Source organism: Sus scrofa, chromosome 8 (genome assembly GCF_054392235.1).
Source record: "Sus scrofa isolate SSC_HxYL_T2T_F1_AM1 chromosome 8, Sscrofa_HxYL_maternal_Yorkshire_Landrace_v2.0, whole genome shotgun sequence".
NCBI lineage: Eukaryota > Metazoa > Chordata > Mammalia > Artiodactyla > Suidae > Sus > Sus scrofa.
The window spans coordinates 37,956,623-37,970,115 of record NC_139390.1 but is presented as its reverse complement, the minus strand read 5'-3'; the positions used below and the strand labels follow the sequence as shown (position 1 = coordinate 37,970,115).

Below are 13,493 nucleotides of genomic sequence, written 5' to 3'. Positions count from 1 at the left end.
TTATATATACTTTTGATGGGAAAACAAGATCAGATGTTTCCTGGCAATGTTTGGAAACATTTTCTTCAAACATCTTCAAATATTTCACTGGGACCTGAAAAAAAGTGTTTGTATAAAACCATTGCTATGGCAAAAGGAGAAGTAAAAATAGTATCCACCCAGAGTGCTTAAAAGAGATCTTAATCAATAAGGCAGGAAGTAGGAAGGGCACTGTGAATCTGCTGTGTCTTCAGTACAGCTGTTGCCTTTAGTTTTCGTTACTTTCTGGTTATTTTTCAGTGGGATGAAGTGAAACTCCTATGTGTATTTTTATTGTTGATAATGTTGTTTTGTATTTCTCGGCCACGCCCCTGTCACCTGGGGATGGATTGGTCCTCCCTCCTCCCCGCCCTCCCCAGCAAACTTTTCTCCTATGATGCCTAAAGTGTTACTGCTGGGTGGGGGGACAGGAGGGTGGGAAGACAGAGCATTCTAGACTTGCCGATTCCAAACCTAGCATCGACTTCTGTCTCTGCCGCTAACTGCGTCTCTTAACCTATCTGTGCCTCCGTTTCCTTCTCGGTCCAGAGAGAGCACTTTGAATTCATGCTCTTTTTTTTAAGGTCCCTTTTGACCAAAATCTGGTGATTTCTTGAAAACGGTGTTGCTGGAGTCACCCACACAGTTGGGAATGAGGAGCCTGCTAGCTGCTGCCTTCAGAGATCTGGATGGAGATTACTGCGTTTACCTCTTAAATAGGCCATCGGGCTGCCATTCACACACTTCTCTGAGGTTTTCAGAACAGGAAAATAGGTGGGGTTAACTTGGCCCATGAGAAACATCTTGGGCGAGCTATGATTTCAGTTAAAAGATGTGTTTTTGTGACGGGAGCGCCGCCGAAGACCTGAGGGCTGTTCTGTCTGCTCCCCGCGCAAGTGCAGCCATGATTCTCTCCACCTGTAAGTAAGGCGGCCCCGTGCTTGATCTTCTGGGCTTCTTCTGGGCACAGCGCTGACTCTTGAATGCCAGAAATGATGAAACTTGGAAGATCATTTCCCCAGATGTTGCGACAGGGTTTTGATTGTTATTGAAAGAACCATACATAGTGGGGATGTCCTTTTAGAAAAGGGTCAGCATTAAGAACGCACGATACAATGAGATATAGTGCCCTTAAATCTACTTGTATATAGAAATGCGATCTATCGGAAAAGATTTGTATTTAGAATATTTCATATAAAGAACTGAGGGCGGAAGTCTTGGAGACCAAGTTCTCGTTGGGAATGTGCTGCGACCTTAGTGGGTCACCTTTGGTGACTTCTTTTATAGCAGGTCCCCACCTGCACAATGGGGACTCTTTTGGCCAACCCAGCAGCAAGATCTTATAGAGAAACAATGCGTTAAACATGACAGGTCCTTCATGAGCTTAATTTTGGAGCTGCTTTGGAAGACTCTTCAGTCACCTGTACAATTTTTAGAAATGCTTATCAGTGTACCTCTGTGATTCAGAGAGCTTTATCGTGCAAATAAGTTAAAATTGGGAAGAAAAAGACTGATTCTAATTCTGAATGACTCGCTGGGACCAAGCTTCATCAAAGCTCAGTCATGTCAGACTAAAGCCATCAAGGCCAGCTGAGAAAAGTTTTTGCAGTTCTGATTTTTAAGTGGCGTTAGGGAAAATTTATTGCAATTTTTAAATGTCATCTGTTTAAGCCTCACCACCTCATCAGACCCAATTTTTATTTATTGCAAAAAATAAAGCAGGCTCTTCCACTTGTACTTGCCTGAATTAGAGCTTACACTCTGGATCCACACATGAATAAAGATAGGGCTGCCTGTAAACAGAAATATAAGGCAAACCGAGCAGAAAGAGCTAAGACACAGCAAGCCCTGTCCGCCCATACTCCAACAGCAGGACTTAATAAGAACAAAGATGAGCAGTGACTTAATAATAAGAACCTTTCCATGAAAAGCCAACTCCTGAGGTCAGAGCTAGAGAAAAGGCTGTAAATGATGACAGGAAGGATTCAGCTATATATAAAATAAGTAAAGGTGAGGATTGAGACAAGGATTAGATTGCCCAAAGAACTGAATAAGAGACCACCTCTTAGTGGGGAGATTTTGAGCATCATTCTCTCTGGCCCGGAAGGGTGGGGGCTTAATGAACTCTCACTGTCCCTTCCAGCTTCTGATAATTTGACTCAGTGCTAAGTATCACTCGTTTGCTTTCTGCCATAAATTGCACTTAGATGTGGCTCCGTTTCCTTCTGGGTGAAACAGTGAGTGTTTACTGTTGACAAGAGAAAGCCAGGAGGTGCCCCACGGTGCATTAATGCAAAAACATTTATAGGTGTTTGCCCAGCTAGAGTCATTTGGGAAATACCTTGGTTGTTGTAAGGGCTGTCATAGAAGTCTGGCCTCGCAGGCTGTGGCAAGGCAGGAGGAGATCACTGTGGCATGTGAGATGTTGATGGTACTGACTGGTGGGCAGAGCCTGTGGGAGGTGCCAGGGGACTGCTCCAGGGAAGGTCAGGTTGTGAAACACAACTGGTCATCTCTCCCAACTTACAGCTGCTCTGAGAACAGACCCCACCTGGGAGAATCATTTAGGGGATGGGGCCCAGGGAGAAGTGCTGGGGGGCTCGAAAAGCTGACCACCTCCCTCCCCTCCTGATTTCTCCATCGTTTCTTCCCAATGAATGAAGTAGAAGGACAAATAATAATTAACTGGCTTGTAAGTCTTAGTGTGCCCGAAGCGTGGCTAGGATACTGTTAAAATGCAGTTTTTTGGACTCATCTCCATCACTGGGTCTGGAAGGTAAGCTAAGAATGCACAGCCTAAAAGTTGAGAGCTAAGTTTTATTTGGGGCAAAATTTGGACTTAGGAAGTTCTCGTCGTGGCTCAGTGGTTAAGAAACCCAACTAGTGTCCATGAGGACTTGAGTTTGATCCCTGGCTTCGCTCAGTGGGTTAAGGATCTGGCATTGCCATGAGCTGTGGTGTATGTCACAGACACGGCTGGGACCCTGCATTGCTGTGAGCTGTGAGGTAGGTCACAGACCCGGCTCAGATCCCCTGTGGCTGTGGCTGTGGCTGTGACTGTGGCTGTGGCGTAGACCGGCAGCTGTAGCTCCGATTCAACCTCTAGCCTGGGAACCTCCATATGCCTTGGGTATAGCCTTAAAAAAAAAAGATAAAATTAGGGTTTAGGGCTGGGAGACAGCATCTCAGATTACCCTGAGAAAACCACTCCGAGGAGGAGGAAGAGGAGGAGGAGGAGATGGGGGAGGTGAGTGAGTTGTTAGGATTTCTAGGAGTTTTGCAACAAAGGGCAGGTACTGGGAACAAAAGAGTTCCTGCTGCAAACAGAAAGCCAGCTTCCTGAATTAAGGAATTCAGCACCTTTCTATGGGAAGATGCAAAGCTCTGGCTCACTGAAGTCATTCCTTTGACATGCACTTCAGTCCTCAGGGCCCGTCTCTTGCGTTTTCACAGCCTGAGTTTGCTCAGGGCTCAGTGCTCGGAGTGGCTGCAGTCTGATAGCTGCTAGATGACAAGTATTCTTATTTCTTTCCCCGAGTTCTCTCAGGACTCGCGGGCTCGCCCTTGGAGATGGCTACGTTCTCAGATGATCTAAGATCCTTTGTTTTGTTGATTTTACTACAGCCTGGCGGTGGTATATCAGACCACTCCGCAATACCCCCTCAAAGAGGAAAGGAGGAAATATCAGGATGTGTGTGATAAAGGTGAAGGGGGAGGTATGTAGAGCCGTGCACACGTTTTTCAAAAGTTTGCTGCTGGACTCATGAAGGTTCCTACTACGCACAAGGAGCAGCCATCACCGTGAATAATTGTAGTGTTTTTCTAGATATGAAGAGATGTAAGACTTGGGCTCATAAAATCTTCTCCTGCAAATATCTAACTATCTGAAGACCTGTTTTTCCAGTTTCCCAAGCGCACAGAGTACCTCACTCCTGGTCTCCACCCTGAGCTCCTCTACTCAGGGGGACCTACAGGGGTCAGCAGCTGTAGTGGCTCATGAATCCATGTAGCGGCAGACGGCAGGTGCCAAACTCCAGTCTACAGATCCCTTGACCACACTGCCTTCTCGGGCCTCTGCTTTCAAAGCCTCCTCTTCTTCCTTATTGTGTTTGAGTTCCACACCAACCTCTTCTGTTTGTTTGTTTTAGGGCCACACCCGAGGCATATGGAGGTTCCCAGGCTAGGGGTCAAATCGGAGCTGTAGCCGCTGGCCTATGCCTCAGCTGAAGCAACATCAGATCTGAGCCGCATCTGTGACCTACACCACAGTTTTTTCACGGCAACGCCAGATCCTCAACCCACTGAGTGAGGCCAGGGATCGAGCCTGTGTCCTCATGGATGCTAGTCAGATTCGTTTCCGCTGAGCCACAATGGGAACTCCTTCTGTTACTTCTTTTACAATGAAGATGAAGATAAGGAGGTGGCTGAGCCACCTTTCTCAAAGGTGGCCCTGGTATTGTCCCCCTCCTGCTGTTCACAGCCCTACACAACCCTCTCCTTGAGTATGAACGGAACATGGTAAAGGGATGCATGGAGTGTGACCTGGAGATTAGGGGACCACAGTCCATGGCTTCTGTCTCAGTGCTCCCAGGCCCCCTGCCTTGGGTAACCTGCGGCCTTGCCACGAGCATTCCTTCTCAGGCAGCCTGCGGAGGAGCCCATCACAAGGAAATCTCAGCAGCGAGGCCAGTGCCCATGAACTTGGAAGTGGACTCTCCCGGTCAGGCTGACTCAGCTGGACTATAATTTCATGAGTTTCACAAACCTCTCAGCTGGATTCAGAGGCGCCTGACTGAGCTGGGCTTGGACTCCAGACCCACAGAAACTGTGAGATCGTAAATATTTTCTGCCTCTAGGTTTGGAGCAAATTTGTTTCCCACTCTAGGTACCTGATTCCACGGCAAAACCAGGTGAGCCACGGGCCAAAAACAGACGTGGCCACGTTTCCCACTGCTTTGCCTCAGGCTGGAGTTGGTCCTCTTTCTCCAAAGTAGGTTCAGTGTTACTATGGACACTAAGGTGTGTGTCTTTCCTTTTGTTTCTAAATCACTTCATTTTGATCCTGCAACTGCCGAAAACCTGGAGCAGTCATGCTAACTGCCATTACGTCTAGAACTGCACCGCCCCGCCTCTCTGTTTGACCTGCAGAAGTCTTTTTTGCATAACGAAGCCCGCCAGCCCACATCTGTCACCTTCTTGTCCTCAGGGGTGGGGCGGGGGAGCTCAGCACAGTGCTTGCTGGCTGCCAGTAGGTCTGGTGGCTGAGCACGCATGTCCCAAGCTGGCCTGAGGTCGTGGTGTGATGTCTTCGAGGTCCTCTTGAACTTGGAGCTCACACACCACCGTCTTCTATGAAACACCGCTCTGAGACCTGGGGGTGGCGGACTTGTGTGCACGATGCCTGCAACCCTAACCCTAACCCTAACCCCTCACACCAGCTCAGGACCAGGAGGAAATGCAATACTGTGAAGAGCCAGCAAGGGCTTCCATGCTGGGATGCTAGGGGCCCGGGGCTTCGGAAGGAAGCTGTAACAGAGCCATCAGGCTTTAGGGAGGTTCTGCCTTTCCCTTCAGCATCTTTGCTCCCGGGATGCTGTCTCCCCTGGTGCCTAGTGCCCCATGCAGCTCGCCGGGTTCCCAGGGTCTCCGTACCCTCTCCCCAACGGCACCCTGGAGGTCCAGTGAGGCCAGCACCGTTCTCCTCCACCCAGATTTACCAGTTACTGTCCCATAAGCTTGTGGCCGGTTTTCTGTTAGGAACCAGCAAATCTCCTAATGTCAGTGGCCAATGAATCCCCTAATGGACCTGTTCCCCTCACTTGAAGCTTTGCCAGACAGGATACTGTCAAAAACAAAACAAAACAAAACAAAAAAACACAGTGGGTTTGCGAACCTATTTTGTCATTATATTCAAAAACTCATCTCTTGTGGCTATCGTTTCTTAGAAGAACAGGCATTTTAATATCAAAAGGAAATAGTGTTCTTTCTGCAGTTTTGTTGAAAGGAGTGTCCTTTTAGTATTAGAGGAGGCACGTGTGCATGCGCGCACACACACACAACAAGGATAATTTAATGCTTCAAGTATATAAAGAGCACAAACTGAAAGTAAAGGATAACTCTAAATTGAATGTTTCTGTGAAAAACTATCCATCTTTCCTCCCTCTGTCCCTCCCCTATCATCCTCTCCCTCTCTCTTTTTCTTTTCTTTCTTTCCTTCAGTGGTATGGGTTCTCAGTCTGGCATAGATAGAGAAAGCCTTTTTTGGTGTCTGCTCAGAGGTAGAAATCCAGGCTAAAAAAGAAGCAAGCTATGTGTCACACCTTCCAGAAGACACGGGTTAAGTTCATTACAATGTCTGTCTTCGAAAATCCCTTAAGAAAGAGGTCTAGTGGAGTTCCCATCGTGGCACAATGGTTAACAAATCCAACTAGGAACCATGAGGTTGCGGGTTCAATCCCTGACCTTGCTTAGTGGATTAAGGATCCGGCGTCGCCATGAGCTGTGGTGTAGGTCACAGACTCGGCTTGGATCCTGGGTGGCTGTGGCTCTGGCGCAGGCCGGCAGCTACAGCTCCAATTAGACCCCTAGCCTCGGAACCTCCATATGCCGTGGGAGTGGCCCTAGAAAAGGCAAAAAGACAAAAAACAAAAGAAAGCGGTCTAGTGGTGGGGAATATATTAGTCATGAGAAGCTTTGGCCTTTCTGTAAATTTCTGGAAAGATGAGGTGCATCTTGCTGTGACCTTAGAGGATCAACTTTAATGGCCCAAAGGCATTTTTCTGAAGTCATGGGTTTTCCAGGCTTTTCCTCGAGCCCTTCAGCTGTGAGTGCAGCTGCACTAGAATTCCTCGTCCTAAAACCACAACCTGGGTGGTGTGGGTTGGCTGATTAGTCTGGTCTTTGGTTCAGGCAGCTCTTGTTCAAATAAAAATCACAGCCAATGGCCAGTTATTTTGACCAAACTCAGGAGTAATGAATTTCACTCGAGGTACTGATTCAAAATGAAACTTTGCCATCGGAAATGCCAGGGGATGTACTCAAGGTTACGCAGATATAAACCTGAAGACATTAGAAATGGATGAAAGGCCACCAGCTTTACTTCCTAGACGGCTGAGGCCCAACAGCTCTTCATCTGCGGTACACCTGTTGGGCTGAGAGCCGCCCTGGAACTGCTTTAAGTGGTACTTCTCCCATTGGCTCACTTCAGCGCCCCCTGGTGGAAACCACCTCCCAAGCCAAGCCCTGCAGCAGCTGCGCACACAAGCCAGGCCAGGAAAGGATGCTAATAGAAGCCTTGTGGGGGTGGGAGAAGGGGGAGCAGGCCTTCCCAGGAAAGATGTCGAATACCAAATAAAATGAGAGGTTTGACCACCTTACCCATGAGAGACATGTGGACTCTTAAAGGTCACAGAGATTAGGGCGGGATGCGATGCCCTTTTCCTGATTTGCTGGTGCAGGATATATAATTAAAGATATTTGCTGGGGAATAAGAAACAGACGAAAAGAACAGCGCAGATGTACACCTGTGGGAGGAAGCTCCAGCTCCCTCCTGCAATAATCCTCAACCCTGAATATAACCTTCCAGCAGGCAAATAGTCACTGTCGATCTCTCGGGCATTTTAGATTGTCTTTGCAAAGGCCAGCTATGCATGAGTTTCTGCTAAACTGGGAATTTTTCCAGTGGTGCAAAAGAGCTTTCTCTCTGCAGATTAATGAGCAAAAGAATTCAAAGAATGGCTTCTGTAATCATAGTAGGCCTTTCTCCCTGACTCTCCATGTACCCACTCACCTGGAAAATCTTTGATGCTGTTGACAGAAAATGACTGTCAAGCTATTCATCATTGTTGTCTGCTTTGGACCAAATCAATACTTCGGTCTGTAAATAAAGATGCCTAGTGTCTTGCAGAGTCATGCCAAGCAGAGAACACCAGGAAGCTGCTTGGCTGTCACAACTTGTTTTTCACTCACTCCACAATTATTTCTTGGGCAGCAACTAGTTGTTAAGAATGGTGCTGTACAACAGGAATCATAAGCAAGGCAGAGAATGGACCTCTTGCTAACAGTTGTTCTTGGTCTTCGGGGGAGATAGAACAAAATACTTATCATAATGCATGGCAGATGAGGCTATACCTTTATTGGAAGGCAGTTGTTTTCACTATTGAATCAGGACACGTAAGTTTGTTGTTGTTGTTTGTTTGTTTGTTGGCTTTTTGTCTTTTTAGGGCCACACCTGTGGCATATGGAGGTTCCCAGGCTAGGGGTCAAATCGGAGCTGCAGCTGCCAGCCTACACCACAGCTCACAGCAACGCTGGATCCTTACCCCACTGAGCGAGGCCAGGGATCGAACCTACATTCTCCTGGATGCTAGTTGGATTTGTTAACTGCTGAGCCAGGATGGGAACTCTGAATCAGGACAAGTAAGTATTTTTGAGAAAAACTTTCTCCTAAATTCCAGGCTGCAGAACAGAGTAGAGATAACAAGACCTTATTGTTGGGTTCATAATCCACTCGGCTAGTTTGTAGTCATGCATTGTGGGTTCAGTGAGCAGAGGGAGGCCTTTTTCTAGTCCCCAGATATCATTCCTGCTCATGCATACTTTCTCTTTGAAAGTTCTATGTATTTAAATTTAAGTTCTAATAATGGTTAATTTTATGGGTCAAATGGCTGGGCCACAGTGCCCAGGTATTTGGTTAAACATTATTCTAGGTGTTTCAGTAAAGGTATTTTTTGGGTGAGATTAACATTTACGTCAATGGATTCTGAGGAAAGCAGATAACCCTACACAATATGGGTGGGCCTCATCTAATCAGTTGAAGGCCTTCTTAGACCAAAGACTGACCTCCAGTAAGCAAGAAAAAATTTGGCCAGCCGATTGCCTTTGGACTCAGACCTCAGCTCTTCCCTGAGTCCAGCCTGCCAGCCCTCACAATTGTGTGAACCATTTCCTTCAATCAATTTCTCTCTCTCTGATCACCCTCATATGTACAGGTGTCATAGCTACAAACGAGAATGCCTTTAAAAGATGCACTGCAGTAAGCGCTTACTGTTGTATCAGGTTACTCTCATACCAAGTAGCAGAGATGTTCTAGGCATTTCATCTCTTATCAAGAACAAGCTTCTGAGCTCTCGACACAGAGAGCTGAGCGGATAGCAGGGAGAGAGGCCATTAGATTAGAGACCTGGGAGTTCCTGTCGTGGCTCAGGGGTTAACAAATCCGACTAGGAACCATGAGGTTGCGGGTTCGATCCCTGGCCTTGCTCAGTGGGTTAAGGATCCGGTGTTGCCTTGAGCTGTGGTGTAGGTTGCAGACGCGGCTCGGATCTGGCGTTGCTGTGGCTCTGGTGTAGGCCAGCGGCTACAGCTCTGATTAGACCCCTAGCCTGGGAACCTCCATGTGCCATGGGAGTGGCCCTAGAAAAGGCAAAAAGAAAAAAAAAAAAAAGGATCAGGGACCTGAATGAAGTGAACGGGGGTAAAGAATGAGCTCAGAACGGAGGAGTTGGGGGCTGAAGCTCAACTTTGGTTTACTTCTTCCTGTTTTGTCTTCAGAGGGAAAACCACATCTGCTTCTGTTTTTACCTTAAATCTGTCCTGTGAATACACAGTATGTACTTGCTGAATGAGTTCTAGGGAACTGAGTGAGGGAAACAATTGGAGGTAAAATGCGTGACTGCTATGTTCTAGGCATTTCATCACTGCTCTTTTTTTTTTTTTTTTTTTTTTTCCTGTCTTAGCATACGGAGTTCCTGGGCCAGGGATCAGATCTGAGCTACAGTCGTGCCGCAGCAATGCTAGATCCTTTAACCCCCACGGTGCTGGGCCAGGGATCAAACCTGCATCCTGACGCTTCAGAGATGCTACTGATCCCATTGTGCTACAGCGGGAACTCCATTTCTGCTATGTCATCTTCTCATCCACAAAGATAGTCTCGTTACTATGTTCATGGACTCAGCCAAGCTCTCTGAGATGAGAGAGAGAGAGAGAATTCTGGCCCAGCTCTTTTTAGGTATGTGACTTTGAATAAACAACTGCACATCTCTGCTACTCAGTTTCTTTGTCTGTAAAATGGGGGATAATAACAACCCTTGTTTCCGTGCGATGGCAGTGAGTTGGTATAGCATAGTAAGCTCTTACTGTCGTGCCCGCATAGGGTAAATGCTTTGTCGATAGGAGTGGGGAACTGGCCTCTCCTAGAAGGCAGGTTTTATTGCCAACATTTTCCAGATGAGGCTCCTCAAATCTTATTGTTGCTACAACAAAGTGGAGCCATGATTTGACTTCAGGTTACTCTGTCCCCTGACTCCTCAACCCCACATGCTGTGCTAATGCAGAAAAAAAAAAAAAAATTGAACATCGGATTGTAATCATTTCATTTAGCATCTCATGGATTGATGCTTGATTTGGGAGAAGTTGCCACTGCTTTTTCTTCTTCTCTTCCCTGCTCTCCTCCTGCTGCTCCTTCTTCTCCTCTTTAATTTATTTTTTTTTTCATATATATATATATATCTGGAACAAAAGGTTAGACTTATGACCTACTAAGAAGCTCCGGAAGCTGTGTTCTTCAACTTTGCTGTTCCACTTAGTTGAAAGGTCGTGGTCAACCTCGCTTTCTCTGCGGCCAGCATCGAGCTATGAGATACCATGTGGCAGAACCGAGGGGTTACGGCATAGAGCCTCGTCGTAAGTGCGATGGTATAGATATCGGGGAGGTGTTAATTTAACAGCCATCTATTGGGTTTTTGTTATGTACCAGGATCTGGTGGTGGATGCTACTTACGAGACAAAAGTAATATAAGACTTGGACCCTGAAAGTGAAAAGCTTAAAACCCAGCACAGTGGTTTTTAACACTGGGTGATTTTTGCCCACAGGGGACATCTGACAATGCCTGGAAACATTTTGGTTTTCATGCCTGGGAAGGGGACAGGGGAAGAGAGGGTGACAGGGCTGTGGCTGCTGGCACCTAATGCACAGAGGCCGGGGATGCTGCGAAACATCCTAAGACACATGGGTTAGCTAGCTCCCCGCAACAAAGACCCACAAAATCAGTCTAAGCTGTCAATAGTGGCGCGATTCAGAAGCTCTGTGAGAGATGAAGGCTATGCAAAGAAATGTAAATGACCATCAAAGAAGGTGCCCAATTAAGAGACACAGGGCCAGACAGATCCCAGTGCTTTGGGAGCGTGGAGGAACATTAGATGCAAATGGATCGCCATGGAAGCCTTTTTCAGGCTGGAGACAGAAATATGCCAGGTGTCTCTGAGACTAGAGACTAGAGGAAAAGAAGAAGCTGGAGTAATAGGAATTGGTGAACACTACTCGTCGGAGGGGCACTAGCTAGGTCCTGGAAGGCCTCAGAAATAAGCAAAGATAGCATCTTGATGCCATATGTGAGAGTCTATTTAATTTAATTTTTAGTGAGGTATAATTGACATAACATTAGAATCGTATCAGCTGTGCAACATAGCGATTCAGTGAGTCATTGCAAAGCGAGCCTAGTTAAATCAGACATCACACACAGTTATAAGTAACTATGTGTGCAATAGGGCATTTTAACATCTACTCTCTCTGCAAGTTTCAAATATGCAATACAGGGTTATTAACTCTGCTCACCAGGGAGTCTTTTTTAGGCCCTGAAGATGGAGATCAGTTGGCTGAGATAGCCTTTTTTTTTTTTTTTTTTTTTTGACTTTTTGACTTTTTGCCTTTTTCTTGGGCCGCTCCCACGGCCTATGGAGGTTCCCAGGCTAGGGGTCGAATCGGAGCTGCAGGCACTAGCCTACACCAGAGCCACAGCAACGCAGGAACTGAGCCGTGTCTGCAAGCTACACTGCAGCTCACAGCAACACCGGATCCTTAACCCACTGTGCAAGGCCAGGGATCGAACCCGCAACCTCATGGTTCCTAGTCAGATTTGTCAATCACTGTGCCACGATGGGAACTCCTGAGATAGCCTTTAAGAAAAGGAGTATATAGAACAGATTGAGGGGGAGAGGGCTCAGAGGCAGGGCTCAGAGGTGAGGAATTTGGCCAGTTCATTCAGTCACTCAACCAGCACTTGGTGCCCAGAGTTAAGGGCAGAGACTCTGGAGTCAGCCAGCCTGGGGTTCCTATCCTGACTCTCCCTTTGTAAGTCCTTGAGGTCACAGCAAAAGATCCTCTTTATGGCTTAGGTTCCTTTTCTATAAAGTGGCCTCTCCTTCCTGGGGTCATTGTGAAGATTAAATAAACTAAAGGAGAAATACAGGGGTGGGCTGATGCCAGCTTGGACTGGGTTGGTGGAAGAGGAGACAGGAAGAAAAAGCCAAACAATTGAACACATTGAATATAAAGGACAGGGCTCAGGAAGAATCCAAGATTTCTATGATGGACTTATAGACCGACAGAGGAAAATTAGGAAGGAGAACCGATAGAATAGTTTTCTAATTAGGGCTACTGCAAAGGAAGATGATGATTCTGATTGGGTAAAAGGTGAGACAATTGGCTGAATTAAAGAAATAAAAAGTCTTTTACATTTATCACTAAAACTCATGTACATATAAATAGTGTGCAATCCTAGACTAGGCACCTGTCTAGTCACAGACCTACCTGATCTTCTGGATTTTTCTTTTTTGTTTAATGTATACATTTTAGCTTTGAAGCATTTTGATCATATAGAAGAATCTAGACAATAATATAACATGCCAGTGGTTCTTCAAGGAGTAAAGTGACCATTATAGGTACTTAGCTTTGATGATATGAAACGTTTTTAGTTGATACTAAAGCCTGTGGCCACAGGAGTTCCCGTCGTGGCGCAGTGGTTAACGAATCCGACTAGGGACCATGAGGTTGCGGGTTTGGTCCCTGCTCTTGCTCAGTGGGTTAACGATCTGGCGTTGCCATGAGCTGCGGTGTAGGTCACAGATGAGGCTCGGATCCCGCGTTGCTGTGGCTCTGGCGTAGGCTGGCGGCTACAGCTCTGATTCGACCCCCAGCCTGGGAACCTCCATATGCCGTGGGAGCGGCCCAAGAAATAGCAAAACAAACAAACAAACAAACAAACAAAACCTGTGGCCATAGATGGTCATAGCTCACTTTGCTGGCCCATCTTACAAAGGCTGAGCACAGGGGTTACTCTGCTGTAGCCTGTGGCCAAGTTGTTCTCACCTTTGGTGTTTAATAAGACTCCCTTCTACCTACACAGTCGAGATCCTATCTTCCCTTATTTCAAAGACTTTCATAATCTAATCCTACATCCTCACTCTTACTGTTATACTACTTATTCTCTGGCTTATTCTGTTCTGTCTGTTTATTCTGTCCCCAGATTCAGTTTTCATTTTCCTATTAGGACCGAATTAAGACAGGTGGGTGCTCTGAAAAGGTGATAATTTGATGCTCCATCAAACCAATTCATTCCTATATTCTTATTCGCTCAACACATGCTTGTTGAGAACATATTAGATATCAGAAACTATTCTAATCTCTTGGGATAAAA

General features: G+C 46.5%; 1 protein-coding gene across 2 annotated transcripts in view; it reads left to right on the top strand.

The window, feature by feature from the left end:
* The first annotated feature begins 205 nt into the window (after positions 1-205).
* The window catches only part of TXK (TXK tyrosine kinase), a 67,987-nt gene continuing 54,699 nt past the window's right edge, over positions 206-13,493 (top strand). The window contains exon 1 of one of the 2 annotated variants that reach the window (XM_084972023.1): positions 206-938. Coding sequence is in view for 1 of the 2 variants with exons in the window: in XM_013978653.3 (XP_013834107.1) it covers positions 851-938 (88 nt within the window). In the remaining variant the exon portion in view is untranslated. The remainder of the gene's footprint in view (positions 939-13,493) is intronic. The other variant, XM_013978653.3, reaches the window with a different exon arrangement.